Below are 15,221 nucleotides of genomic sequence, written 5' to 3' on the forward strand. Positions count from 1 at the left end.
TAAGGGCAAATCAACATTTTTTTTTCCCTTAAAAAATCTTTTTAAGAAACATAATATATTTTGGTAAAGATATTTAAAACACAATTACTTTTATTTAAAAACACATCAAGGATATTGGCATACTAATAGAAACTCTAGACACAATAACATACCTTCCCTGGAAGGTTCCTAAGGTGGGGGGAGGTAGAGGGAGTGGGATTTGGTTCAGAGTTGGAGAATTAGGGAGTCAATTTGATGAACTGCCTTGACCTCTTTTGTCTGGCGTCTGAGTGAGTGTGAAGTATTTGGAAAGTGTGTAATTGGTCGCTAAGGTTTCCTGCGCCTTTATACTTGCAAATGAATTTGCTGCTTGGGTGAAGACAAGAGCCTAGCCTCCCTGAAAGAAGGAGAGGCTGAGAAAACCAACTCAGAGAAAGATCATGCCAGAAGAATGGACAAGGCAGTGCTTCTATTTAAGTTATTGCTTTCATATGGATATGAGGAAGAGAAACAGACCAAGAGACCAAAAAGAAACCCCATAAAATCAACTCCAGAGATCCCTTAAGCTTATGCTCTTCCTAGTCTTTTCAACCAAATGCTACCCTCATGTGGACAGAGGGCAAAATACAGAGGAGTAGAGAAATTCAACCAGGAGGATGAAGTGCAGTGGGTAGGGGGTGTGTGGCTTTATTTGCATTCATTTCCTGAAAAGCTTTTGGCTTGTAGAACAAAACTCTCCTGCAGAAAGCAAATGAAAGCACAAATAAAAGGAAAGGAGGGAGGGAAGGAAGAAGAAAGGATGGAAGGAAAGAAAAAAAACAATAAAAGAAACGATGAAGTAACTTTCCAATGACAAGGCCCAGTTCACGTATTTCCACCTTCATGGAGCCTTCTCTGATCTCCCAAACAAGATGGAATTCCACAATCCAAGAGGTAAACAACAGAATTAGAATAATGTATTGAGACACTGCTAAGTACCAGGAACTCTGCTAGCTACCGGGGACTGAATGCTGAAAAGTTATTTCTACCCTCAGATAACTTAGATTTAATTGGGGGACCAATCAGGGAACACAACAGGTTGTTTTACTATATATGGTAAAATGATTTTTCTCTGAGTGGATAGGTATGCCCAGAATGCTCTGGGAGAGCAAACAAAGGGTATCAACCTCCTGAAGAAGCTGAGTCTTCAAGTATGAGTAAGATTCATCCTCATGAAGGAAAATAGGAAGAACATTCCTTGCCAGCCATGAAGACCATAAGCAAAACCCAGAGCATGAAATCAGCCTGACGTCTGCACAACTACCAGCTCTCCAGACCTGCCGGGGCCTAAAATATGTGTGTGTGTTTGTGTGTGTGTGTGTTGGAGGAGGGGGGGGATAAGAGAGTACTGTGTAAGGCTGATGAGGTGTACAGTTGTATAAGATAGGTGCCCAAAGGCATAGAAGCACACAGAGGAAGGATTTTAAACAAGACAGCAACTTGGTATGATTTACATCTTAAATCAATCTGGAAATGAGGTTATATTTAAGGGGTGTGTGTGTGGAAAACAGGAAGCAGTTTTAACTAAGACGCTATTGTAACAGTTCAGGTGAAAAACTCTTAGTAGAATGGATGGAGGACAGAAGACAGGTTGGAGAATTAAAATTAGTAGAATTTGTAAAGGAGTGGATGTAGAGCATAAGGGAAAAGAAGGAGACAAGAATTAAGTCCATGAATCAACCATGACTCCATTAAGCACATTTACTGAGTTGGGAGAACGTAGGAGAAGGTGCAGGCCTGGAAGGAAATATTAATTCAGAATACGTAGTGGATGATGGTATCCCTATAGCTTGTAATCATCCTGTCTCGATTTATATGTACTTGTTTCTGGGTTATCTACATTATTTCGAGAGCAAGGACCATGTCTTTTAGGACTTGTTTACCTCAATAACCCTGAGTGTTTTTTGGAAAAGCACTCATCAAATTGCTGAAAAGGTCATTCTCATAGAAATAAATGAGCATGCGTCAAACTTTTATTTACCTCAGTAATAAAGGATCCAATGGAATGGTTGATTTGGTTCGAAAAGGATTTGAATAGTGGGCAAAAGTATGCAGAAATGAAAGCATTGTGTTAGAAATAAGAGCCTTTAATGTGATAAGGGGGAAAAAACCCTAATCTTTGGGTTATCTACTTTATCAAGCAGGAAAAAAAAGTGACGTACCTAAAACATGTGGGCTCTCATCAATTGTTGCATTTGCTGAGAGTCAAATTACTTTCCAGACAGAATATTAGAAACCACTCTGAAGTGAAACTGAAAAGACATAAACTCATCATTTTTGCCTTATTTTCAAGTTTTCAATCATTTTACTGTACACTTTTCTTTAGTAGCTCTGAGAATATTTAATGTGCATTTTTATATTGAATTCATATCCTGCAGCTTTACAAAAAATATTCAAAGTGGTATGGCAAAATAAAGATGAAACAATAAGACCAAAGAAATAGAAATAATTGATAAAATATCATGATTAAGGTTTAGATTTGTTTCTGCATTTCCAGGTAGTTAGGGTAAAATGGGAAACAGTAAAAAAAATTTTTATCTCTTAAAAGGGAAGAAATATCCTGTTCTTAAGGAAACACAAATGTGGTTGTTATTTTGTCTGGGTTTCTTCTCCCTCTTCCTAAATTCTAAAAGAAATATGGAGCTTTACATAGATGACATAGATGTAATGACACTTGTCCTTAATATTTTTAAGCAATTGTAAACACAGAGCACTTGTGACTATTTGTTATAGAGCCCTTTGATCAAAACCAATGGCTTCATATTTGCTAAGAGCATCAACATGCAAAAAAATATTTTTGTTAAAAAGAGATCTTAATCTACAGCATTTTCAATGAAAAAAAAAAACCTCACAATTAACCTTCACATTCTATAAGCCAGTACAAAGTCACTTAAAATAAGCCTTTTTTTTTTTTTCTGTGATTGAAAGCCATTCTTGTGTTTATTTCTCTCTACTTCATTGAGAACCAGATGTTGGTGGTTATCATCTAAAATATATCAATACATCTATGGAAGCTTGTACATGAGCAGGAAAGCGTAAATCATTTCTGGGTTTTAATTAGAAAGGTATCTAAATGAAATTAAGTGGTGTTAACCTATGGTTTATGTTTCATATTCTATAGCATTTTTTTGTCTTTTTTTTTTTTTTTAAAGATACATAGATCACCAAAATAAGCATTGTTTATCAGCTATTCAGTGCAAATCTTTACCCATGGGGCAGGCAGACATTCAAGCACACATCTGCACTTCTGTGGCCACACTTACTCATCCCTAGGTTCGAGGCAGGACTGTGTCATGAGCCTGTGGGAGGAATCCCTTTATGTGGGTTTAGATGCGCCTAGTGAATGTTTACTTGTCTTACTGGCCCAATGGTAGGAAGTCACCCCACCCGCTCTGGCATCTCCGGAAGACACTGGTGTACTTCCCTCTGAAGTCAGAAGAGGTCAGTTGAGTTGTTGACATGATAACATTTGAGTTATATGCCAGAGTTGGAGTTAATAAAAACCAAACTTTTCCTTTATAAAATTAGACAGTATTCATTATAATAACTGTCTACTTTATGGGGTGCTGATATAGTTGGGACATTTTCTCTTAGAGATGCGTATAATTGTAGGGCATCATAAAATAATACAGATTCTGGTCCTTGAGGTTACAATTAAAAGAAGAAACTTTCTTATCCTGGATCTTTTTGAGCCCCAAATAATATTATTTTTTAATAGTTTTATGATGTGACCTACAAAATTGAACCTCATATAGTACCATATTGGTTTCTTTTTTGTTTCATGTACACATGGGTTGTTTCCCACAATTGACAGGAAGCTTTGGGGGAAAACTCATACAGCAAGCTGTAGGGATGGGAACATAATGAATGTACATGTAACACATACCTGTTAACTAGCTGCATCTAGTGGCTCTATAAGAGAAAAAAAGGTTAGATGGATAGAGGAAGAGAAGTAATATCTTGAACGGAGATGGCAAATAGCTGGTAAAACTGTCTTAAAGCAGGCATGTTAATGATCACATTTCCCTCCCCCTGAGTGTAAACTCTGCCTTAGATTCCTTCTCTCCATATAGCCCCTGGCAGGCACTATTAAAAAGTCAGGGTGGATAGATGAGAAGAAATCTATTTATTTTCCTTAAGGTAGAATTTGTTGTTTGATATTTGTCCCCTGATTTGTCTAATGGTTTTTTCCAAAACAGATAATAGTTCAGTTAAAAACAAAAGAACACCTATGAACGATTCAAGATAAAGTTTTAAAAAATCCAGCTTGTTTTATTTTTATGTAAACTAAAACACCAGTTTGTTGTTTCCTATATTAAATACATAAATTATAAAATAACCATTCATAAAACTTTACATACAATAAGTTGGTTCCAATCTCTACGGTAATACATACAGTACATGTACATGTTAGGTGTACTTCAGAGGATCATTCTGGTGAAACTCAGTCAATTTGTATTTTACTTCCATTAAGAAACAAGCACTGAAGCACTACATGGAGCCATGCTAATGAGATGGAGAGAAAGAATCCCAATTGAAGCAGTCAGTGGGATGAAAGCGCTGAGAAAATGCCCCCCTGGATACATTAATACAGTAGACATCTGGGGGGTTATATATTTGAACACATTAGCTTATACTTGAATCTCCATGGAATTGGATCTTGGTTAAAACATGCATGAATCCTTCTTGGAATGGGATTTTTTAGCTGATAAAGATATGGGACTTTTGGATAATATTAATACTGTAGATTGTTCTGGACTTTCTGTTGCTCCTTTCAAAACCATTGGCACAGTCACAAGCCTCATTTGTGGGCTTACATTACTGGAAAACCAATTAGCAGCTCTCTGCCTCAAGCAACAACAGGAAATAGTAATAATGAACAGAGGGTGTGACAGGAGAAAAAAGAGGCAGGCAAGGAGGGGAAGAATTACAGATACCAGTTGCTAAAAAAAAAACATGAGTGACCCAGCAGCATCAGGAAAAACCCTTCCTTAAGTCCTCAATCCTAGCACAGAAGTACACATTTAGTAAATGTTCACACCATCATACTATGTACAGAATATGTATGTGTAGATAGGTATATCACATATTTATAAGTGTTTGGATTTTGATCTGCCTCACTGCAGGATGTTTTTATGGTTGATGTGGGTAAATAGGCATACTTTGTGATATGTGGATCAAATACAAATAGTTAACCTTATCAATGGATGCTAGGGATCTGGTTTTGGTTGGGAAATTGCATCTTCCACTTTTTAGCGAGTTTGTGGAGTCTTATTGTAGGCAAAGATGGACCCAAAGTTGTTTTTCTGTAACACCCCCACCCTAGAGAGCTTTGCATAGAACTAGGATGGAAATATAAGCATGGGTGCAAAGACCTCAGTGCAAAAATAAACATGAAACCTCACCCAACCAACTGCCTGTAGCTCCAACTTTGATACCCTAAGTTGAATGACAAAGAACAGGCAGCAAAGGAATGGGAAATCTGCTCTGCCCAGTATTGAAATGGACTCAGAGAATTTGGCACTTCCTGAGGATCAACTCCAACCTTCTAATATGCTTGAATCCTCTTGCCCAATATGCCTGAAATTCGAAGGTTATTTTTCATACAGGAATGACAAGGCAATTGAAGAGAATAAACACTTTCCTTCCTCAAACCTTCATGACCTACTTTTTTTCTTCTAGAGGGTAGAAATCAACTGGATGTAAATAGAGGCTCAGGCCCATTTTGGAATCATTAACTCATGACATAAGCAGTCATCTAAGATTTTCATTGTTTACTAACTTCTCTGGAAGTTATTTCAAAGTTTTTCAATAAAGTAAAGTTGAATTACTAATGTGATAGAATTAAATTAAGCTTCCAGAAGGCTATCTTTAAGTTACCAGTACTATTTTACGAAAATTTTATGAAGGGACAATCATCAAATGTAGCAAATTCTTATTCCGTATTGAATATAATTATTTTAAAAATAAAATGCCTATGCTATCTATTTTGTTGTAGAATAACACACATGATCCAATTATTTAAGCATCAGCACAAAACCAATGAAGGTTGTTTATACAGGTCCATGAAAACCCAGGCAGGTTAAATCACGTTTCATTTAAAAACAGACATATGAACATATGAAGTACACTGAAGACAGTAAACTTAGAAATTACACAATGGGTTTACACAGTTGACAATAAACAGGCAAAATCTGTCAGATTTATTTTAAACTGAAAACAGTAAGTTGAAATAAAATACTGTAGCAAAAATTATTTGGCAGAACTTTTATTTTTTCTCTTAGTGGAAGACAGATGTTCCCTTTCTTGCCCGGTTACAGCACTCCATATAGTCTCTAGACTATGTCACCTACATGGGAAGTTATTTGTTGATAAAAGAGAAACCAAAGCAAAAATTATCCTTCCACCCTTGAAACATCATTGTTGGCAATGATTTGACTTATCTGGAATAGATTAAAAGGCATCTGACATTTTCTTTTCCAGCAACTTCTATTGTTTCATAAAATGAAAGTCAGGTTGCAATTTTAAAAAAATCAATTTAATAGGTGATATTTCCCAGTATGGTAGACAAATACAGTTAGCCAATTTTTAATTTCTTTTCTTTTTTCAAGGAAATTTCCTTCCTGAATTCCTGCTAAATCGGAACATTCACTCATCACAAAATATCTCCATATTTTCAGTTATGTATTTTTTTTAGTCAAGAAAAATTAAGGAAAGGAACCCTGGAGAGGGTTCTGATTGCTACTTCCTCATTGGTGCCATGTGCCAGGATGGTCAGGAAGCAGAAATTAAAAGATCGGCGTGAAGACTTTCTGCTCTACTTAAGAAGTGGAACCACAGTAGACCTCTCCCTTATTGGGACATACTTTTTACTATTGCTGAACATCATATGCAGGAGAAGAATTCATTTAGATATGGTCTACTTCCATGGATCCATGAGTGACTAGAACATGCATTTACATAGTTGCTGATGCCTTTGTAATTGTGGAAATGGCTCAGAGCTGTTGCTATTAAAATATTTATTCTTATCCAGGGATCTGTTAGTTTTGAAGATCATGAGCAAGATTTGGTCAAAATCTCAACTTTTAGTTTACAAGGTAGAAAAAATTTGCTAACCTCACAGATCTGCAAAAAGATGTGCATATGCCCTAAGTACATTAAAAGCTGTTGAAGGCTATCTTCACTGTTCCTCTGGTCTGATTGTGTGTGCATTAGATACAATCAGATTATAGGATAAGATATATGACCAAGCCACACTATTTTTGCAAATATTTTGAATCACTTTAAGCATAATCATTTTTGGATATACATTTCAATCTACATGTTTCTTAGTGGGAAAAGCAACGTAAAGAAAAGGAAGGTACATTTGGTGGAGCAGATGGTATATGGATTTGCTTAGGTGGGCCTTGGAATTGCAAGTGAAGAGCACTGGAAGAGAAGAGTTTAAGATGTAGGAGAGTAATTTATTCTATTCCTATTTCCTAACCGAGGTTTGCTGGGGTTGGGCCGCAGATTCTGTAGTGGTACCCCTTTCACATCATCTGCTCACTGAACCTACCCCTCATATTTAGTCTGGAATCTACCTATTTGAGCAGAGTCCAGCAGAAGGATAGCTCTGGTTTGTGTGTTCCTACTGGGACACATCACCTGACATTCCAAAATGAAAGGGATAATCAGACTAATTATGTGATTCGTACTATCAATTTCACTCCAAGCCTTAATTTCATGGTTGGCTCTCCTATGATAAAAGTGGAGTTTTGCTTTGTAGTGTGGATGTATAATAAGGAGAGCTAGGAGATCACTGAAATGACACAGTACTCTATCTTGTTCAATAGCATGATTCGATCTATTTGCTATAGATTATTAGAGATCCTGGCTCGGGATCTCTCCATCTTATTGCTAGTAAGTCCCAGGTAACTTGATGGGACAATATGGCAGTGCTTATATTTAACCAAACTGAAGCACTGACTTTATTACACAGGGGATTCTTTTTTCTCAACAACACAACAGAATCAAATAATAAAGCAGTCGTAGTAATTACAAAGCACTTTGTGCTACTTTAAGCACCTCTTGTTCCAGAATTGCAAAAAATTTTATGAAAAAGCATTTTAACCCCATTTTGCAGATGAGGAAACTGAGGCACAGAGAGGTTAGGTGACAGGGCCAAAGACACCTGGGTCAGCAGTATATTTATGAACAAAAAGTGGGATCCCAGAGCTCTAGTTTTTCTTTTACATTCTTCAGTTATCATTCTGGCTTTGAAAAATGCCAGTGGTAACACCAAAGAATAATATACTGAACCCAAGTATGGAAAGATTTTTGTAGCATTTCACAGAAAGAGATTCTGGCTCCTTACACATATTTTCTATATCTGGGAATTCTAGTTCCATAAATGAAACCTTGAAAATTTGAAAAATTGAGGTTGTTTTGTTATCTACATTAGATGAAGTCTAAAATTAACATAAGAACATTTATTTGCTCTCAAAGCTGAACCTAAGACTCACAATTACATAACTTAGGAAAAGTACCAGGCTTCTAATTGTCTCTGATAGAAAATGATCTTATCAGTAACATAATGTTATTTCCATATAAAAAAGTAGAGCTATCTTGTTGCTGTCAACTGTCTGGGAAAAATGTTATCACTCTAAATGACAAGAGGCCAGAATGCTCTAGGCATATCAGAATACTTAAAAAAAAAAAAAAAAACAAGAACAAAAACAACAATGCAATTTAGATTAATAGTCACATCTCTGTGGCAAACACAAGTTTTGTTAGAAGTTTATTTATCACCTCTATTGTATTTTTACCCAAATTATATAACATATTCATTTGCAGGCAATTTTAAGCAGCCATTTGAAAACCAGTATTTTGGAAATTTAGAGATTCAGAGATGCTCTCTGGCCTATATTCCCCACAGATGTTGGCATTTTAAGCACAACTAAGTCAGGGAGCTTGTGATTTAAAGTATCATCTTCTGAATTTTCATTATGAATGAGATCAGTCTGTTGTTTGTGGAGGAAGTCAGGTGTAGGAGAGGGCCAAGGAAAAGCAACCCTGCTTTTATTTCTTAGGTTAGGTTCAACCCAGTCCTTTGCCTTGGTTGTCAGTTTAGCTGGGGTCACCGTGATCCACTTCTCATTTGTCATCTGTGCAATGTATTCCACAAGCATTACCATTTGCTGAAGAGCAAACTAGATACTGTTTTTCTTCCCATTCACATTGCAGATGTCTCTGTTCCTGAGTTTAAAACAATACTAAAGACGGAAAAGCAAATTCCTGTATTAAGAAACCAGACTTTTCAAATTAAACATTTTATTGTAAATAGCTCCTCATAGGTATTCCTCGTGCTTCATTCCCCACCCACCCTTTGTTTTTTTGTTTTGAGTTTTTAAAATGATGTTTATTATCAGGACTAGTGTTTCCATGGGGTGTGGTGTTACATTAAAATGACACCCCTGCACAGCAGGGGTAGAATGTTTCATTGTAACTTTGGTTCCATGCCCAAAACACATCTCTTCTTGATCTGCTGAAACTGATTCCATTGTTGAATTTTTTTCTTTACTCAATATATGTTTATAGTTCTTTTCTTCTGGTTTGACATATACATGTTTCATTAAATGCAGCATATATTGTAGATTTTCGACAGGGTCATGTAGGAACTGTCAAGTAAGAAACCTTGAATAATGGCTTTCAAATACACAATAGTTGTCCTGGCTACTGAATAGTGCTTAGCTTTTGATCTCCCTCTCACTTGTGTAAACAATGTTGCCATCTTTGAAGGTTTGGAAGCATTTGCCTTTCTAGGTCTTATCCCTGTTGTCGGTTACTCTGAAAAATAGAGGAAAAAATTCTTTAATCAGCATGTCTATTAACATCTCAATTAAAAAAAAAAACACCTTTTTTAAAGAAAAAAAATTTTTATTCCATAGCACCTCTTCAAGCTCTTTAGTCTAGTGTAATTTACATAAAACTTTCTAAGCTGAGTTACTGCAAATTTAAATGAGAAAACAGAAGTATCTATTTCAAGGGTTGCTGTGACATAATGCATATAAAGAATTTAAAAATTCTTGGTTCCTTGTAAGTTTTCTCTAAAATAATAACATTATCATTATTACCTTTTCCTCCAGGATGATCCAAAGCTATGCCTTAAGAAGTTCAATTGATTCATCCTAATCCAAATGATCAATTTAAGCTGTTGCTTAAAAAGCAGGCCTGTCTGTGCCCTTTAATGACTTACGTGTCACACTTCCTAACAACTGTAACCACTGGCAGATTGTCTTTACCCTAAAGTCCTGGCTGGTGGATTCCCTGGGAACTTAGCCAAACAGGTTTCCTAGTGGCATAGAGTAGGAGCTCACCCTGGATCTGCCAGTCAGTGTCTGGGTGACTCCCAAGTGGGTAGAAGTCTAAGACATACTGCTCTCTTCCAATAAAACCCAGCAATGGCACAGAGGTCCTGCCATCATGTGCTGCTTAAGGACATGGCCTAGAGTCTGAAAGACATGGATGGAGGAAATGGGGTTTCCACTTTCAATCTGTGGACTCAAGGTCAAGTTATTTAATTTTTCTCTAAATTTCCCCATTTATAAAATAAGGTTACCATGTGTAGTAGAACTTTATTTTTTGTCCTAGAAAAGATGACCAAGATTCAAAGTTGAGGAAAAGGAGATACTCAATACCTAAAGGATACTTCCAGGCCACTATGCAGAGGTGAATTAAATATTCAATGTAATTTCTGCCAAAAATGCAAGGCAGAAATATTTGGAATGCATATTTGTGAAGTTACATTTTTTTTCTGCTCCTCAACACTAAATGAGACTGGGATGAAAGAATGATAGAGTCACAGAGGAGAATCAGTGAGAGGATGTCCAATGGGTGGCATGACAGTCCACTGAGGGAGTGACAGGATGGCCCAAGAGAGACATCAGGAGGGATTGGTGGTACTTGCATGAAGGTAGACTTGGATTTTAGACTTGCTCATTTTTCTTTGTCCATCTGAGGAGAGAACTGGAGAGTGATGGGAGGGCAGGGATGGAGGCAGTAGTGTGCGGTTGTCCTCCTTGCCCACGCTCCATCCCAAGCTATCCATCCAGCAAGAAGCAGGGGCTGTATCACCAATGATGGGAGCCAGAGTGTGGTGGTGCAAGAGTTTGGGCTATGATCAGTCAGGGGATAGTGCAGGGGACATGCCTGCATGGCCTTTTGAAGAGCTCACACATAGGTCCCACCGAAGGACCAGTCTGGTCACCTCTTACAGAAAAGGAACCCTGAGCTGTTCAGTAATAGCCAAAGAAACAGCATCAACCAAAGAGCAGGGGCACAACCACTGCCAATGCAGTCAAGATACATGTATCTCTTAACCTCTTCCGCCTCTCTGCCCTACAGAGGGTTGAGCCTTGAAGAGAGAAGAGGAAGAGGTCTCAGAACAGACCATGAACCACCTCCTCCATAGGCTACCTGGCTCAAAGCTTAGGTAGGATAAAGAACAACATGAGAATCAACTGGTCTGAGATTGATTTTTAAACTGGACTGGACTTTAGAGAACTGAAAGTGACTGAAAAGTAATGGAACCTAGTGAAGATGTAATTATAGGATGAGAGAGAAGAAAAATAGATTGAGCTCATGTTTACAGCCTTCTGAGATGAGAGGCTCAAAGAACTAGTTATGAATATAAGGCCTGTGTGAGTAAGTAAGGTAATATTTGCTGAGCTGGCTATGTAAGTACCTGTGGCAGTTTGATATTACTGATGAATTCCAGACAGAAATACTGGTTATATTGGTAAACTGGTCTGTCAGAGGTTTCAGTTGTACTTTATCAAATAATAATTAAGGCTTTGATTGGGCCACATCAGTAGGATGTTGAGTATCTGCCTCCTTGGTGGGTGGGGGCTCACAGAAAACTGCACCCCAGAGAAGGGAGGTCGGCATCTTGGATGCTGGGACCCCAGGAAGTGAACACACAGGAGAACACAGAGGAATAGAGACAGCTTCATAGACATGGCAGAGACCCTGGGAAGAGAGAGAGCCTGAAAGTCTACAGCTAACCTTGTGGAGAGAACAGAACAGCTGAGCCCGGAGAGGAATGAGCCTCAGGAGAGAGATGAGACTTATCTGAGCCTACAGCCGATATTGGAAGAAGCTGGGACCACAGAACCTTAAGAGGAAGAGGAAGCCTGAACCCTTGCAGATGTTGGCAGTCATCTTGCTCTAACACATGGCAACAGGCTTAGGTGAGGAAAGTAACTCACACTTTATGGCCTGGTAACTGTTAGCTTCTACCTCAAATAAATACCTGTTATAAAAGTCAACATATTTCTGGTATTTTGCATCAGCACCCTTTTGGCTGACTAATACAGTACCTAATAAATATTCATATATTTTTTTAATTTAGGCAACTCATGATATTTCCCTATTCTCTGCTAAAGACGATAACTGATCTGAATGTATATAAAGCTCTTTAAAATATTATACACATACATATATGTGTATATGTATCTATGTTTGTGTGTATACACAGAAAATACATATATAAACACAACAAGTCTTTTACTGGCAGACTTTCAATTTATATACTACCAGAAATTAAATTCTAAATTCTACACCAATTCTTCCTGTCACACTTGAGGCAAAACCCATCACTGAAGAAAACATATTTGTTTTAAAACAAATGGAGTGAACATAAGACTTGAATAGATATTTCTCCAGAGACGATATGGCCAATAAGCACATGAGAAGATGCTCAACATCATTAGTCATGAGGGAAATACAAATCAAAATCACAATGCAATACCACTTCAGACCATGAGGATGGCTATTACTTATGAAATGGAAAATAACAAGTGTTGACAAGGATAGAAAAAAATTGGCACACTTGTACGATTTTGGTGGTAGTGTAAAATGGTACAGCTGTTGTGGAAAACAGTTTGGTGTTTCCTCTAAAAGTTAAACATAGAATTACTCTATGACCCAGCAATTCCATTTCTAAGTATGTACTCCCAAAAACTGAAAACAAGAACTCGAACGGATATTTGTACACTGATACTCATAGCAGCATTATTCATCATCGCCAAAAGATGGAAGCAAAAGTCAACATATGAACTGATAAACAAAGTATGATATGTACATACAATTGAGTATTTTTCATCCATAAAACGAAATTATATTTTGATGCATGGTACAACATAGATAAACTTGGAAACAATTTTGTTGCATTAACTAAGCCAGACACAAAAGGAAAGGCACTGTGATTTTACTTAAATGAAATATCTAGAATAAGCAAATTCATAGAGCTAGAAAGTAGATGAGAAGTTACCAGGGTCTGGAGGAAGGGAGAAAGGAGGAGCTATTTCTTGATAGGTAGAGAGTTTCTGTTTGGGGTAATAACAAAGTCTTGGTAATGATGATAGTGATGGTAGCACAACATTGTGAATGTTATGAATCCATTTAAGTGTACACTTAAAAGAGTTAAAATAAGCAATTTTGTGTTATATATACCTTACCACGATAAACAAAACAATACAAACAGACTTAGTAGCAGTCTCCTAGAATCTCCTGTAAATTGAGGAATATCTGTAAAAGGAACTACAATTTCTTATAGTTAATCTAGATTTACTTAAATTGGAATTCTGCATAACTAGAGGGTTAGCCAATGGGTAATCATAGATAGCCAATTTTTAATGAGCTAAAAAGGTCAGGTCAGTATAACTGAAACTGTATAGCATATAAATTCATAACCTCTTGGATATTATAGAACCTCAGGGACTCATTTATTAAATAAGTTACTTAAGAGTACTGAGCTTTAGCGTCCTCCTCTGTAAAAAGTTATTGCTATGACCATTCTTGGGACTTTACCACTTCCCACCAGACTTCAGGTCAGTAAGTACAGTGAAGTCACCTCTGACTTGTGACTATAGTATCCAATACCTAACACCTTGCCTGGTTCATAGAAGACACTCAGCAAATATTTGTCAAAATAAACTATTATACTACTTATGTTTGCTATTCACATAAGCAACTGCTAGAAGGTGGTTTATATACTTTGTGGACCACATGCTCAGGAGCAGAGTGATTAAAAAGCTGTAGCTAACTGTCATCTAGTTATCACAAAACCACAAATCATGAACAGCAGTCATCTGTTTTCCATGTACATATTTGAACAGGGCACCAAACATCCAACCAGTTACAGCATCCAGAAACCTAAAGGTCATCCCTGACACCTTCCATTCCTTTAATCCTCATATGCAATTCATCACATAGTAAAGGACTCAATAAATGGTAGCTGTTATCATTACTCCCATTTTACAGATGAAGAAACTGACACTGAGGATTCTTGGCAACTGCTCCATGAGATTCCTAGTGGGGAAGATATTATAATATTGATTATAGCCTAACTGAGGCCAGAAGATGAGGGGACGCTTCTCTGAGGCTTTCATTCTATACTGAGATGAGAAGAGCAAATTAATATTAACCATTTGATGGTATGGGAAATTCGTTTCAGGTAGGTGGAAGAGCACATGGGAAGGCACAATTCAAGAGAGAATATATATAAGTTGTAGTAACTACGCTTCTAATGAATCTTTCCGTGTGCTGGTACTACACTGTTTATTTTACCCATATAATCTCATGTAATCCTCAGAGAAATAGACAGGTGCTATTAATTACTAATTATGTAGGAAAGGAAATTAAGCTTTTTTATTTTGAAGGATTGTTGAAAGTATTAAGTAAAATAGTGGTTGCAAAACACTGTCCCTTTCCTTATCATGGTATCATCAGTATCAATCAGAAACTATTTATTGATTGACTACTATGTGCTAGCACTGTCTAGGTAACCATGATGTAGGGTGAACAAAACAAATATGTTCTCTATCCTCATGAAGGTTATATATAATGAGGGAGATAGATATCAATCAAAAGTATCTAAATGCATGTAAAATTTAGCCAGGAGGGAAATTATAGAATATTCCCTTGGGTATTTACTAGGTAAAGCAAGAAGGAGAGAGTTCTGTGCACAAAGACAGCCTGGGCAACCCTTCTGTGGTAGGCAAGCAGGAATGTGGCTCATCCAGGGAGATCCTGGAGCAAGAGGAAGCCTGCAAGATGGTCAGTGTTTAGATCATGTAGGGCTTTGTTGGCCACATTATAGAATTAGGAATTGATTGTACAGATGATGCTTTCCCAGGAAGGGGACATGGATAGATGTATGT

At 37.1% G+C, this 15,221-nt stretch overlaps 1 protein-coding gene across 10 annotated transcripts in view; it reads right to left on the reverse strand.

Annotated features, from left to right (window-relative positions):
• Positions 1-4,264: 4,264 nt before the first annotated feature.
• Positions 4,265-15,221, reverse strand: part of JAKMIP2 (janus kinase and microtubule interacting protein 2) — a 197,527-nt gene continuing 186,570 nt past the window's right edge. For 7 of the 10 annotated variants that reach the window (XM_004447107.4, XM_004447106.3, XM_071210545.1 and 4 more), the window contains one exon: positions 4,265-9,846. Coding sequence is in view for 3 of the 10 variants with exons in the window: in XM_012523292.4 (XP_012378746.1) it covers positions 9,826-9,846 (21 nt within the window). In the remaining 7 variants the exon portion in view is untranslated. The remainder of the gene's footprint in view (positions 9,847-15,221) is intronic. The other 3 variants (XM_012523292.4, XM_071210551.1, XM_058280514.2) reach the window with 2 other exon arrangements.

The sequence above is a fragment of the Dasypus novemcinctus genome, chromosome 2 (assembly GCF_030445035.2).
Source record: "Dasypus novemcinctus isolate mDasNov1 chromosome 2, mDasNov1.1.hap2, whole genome shotgun sequence".
Classification (NCBI taxonomy): Eukaryota; Metazoa; Chordata; class Mammalia; order Cingulata; family Dasypodidae; genus Dasypus; species Dasypus novemcinctus.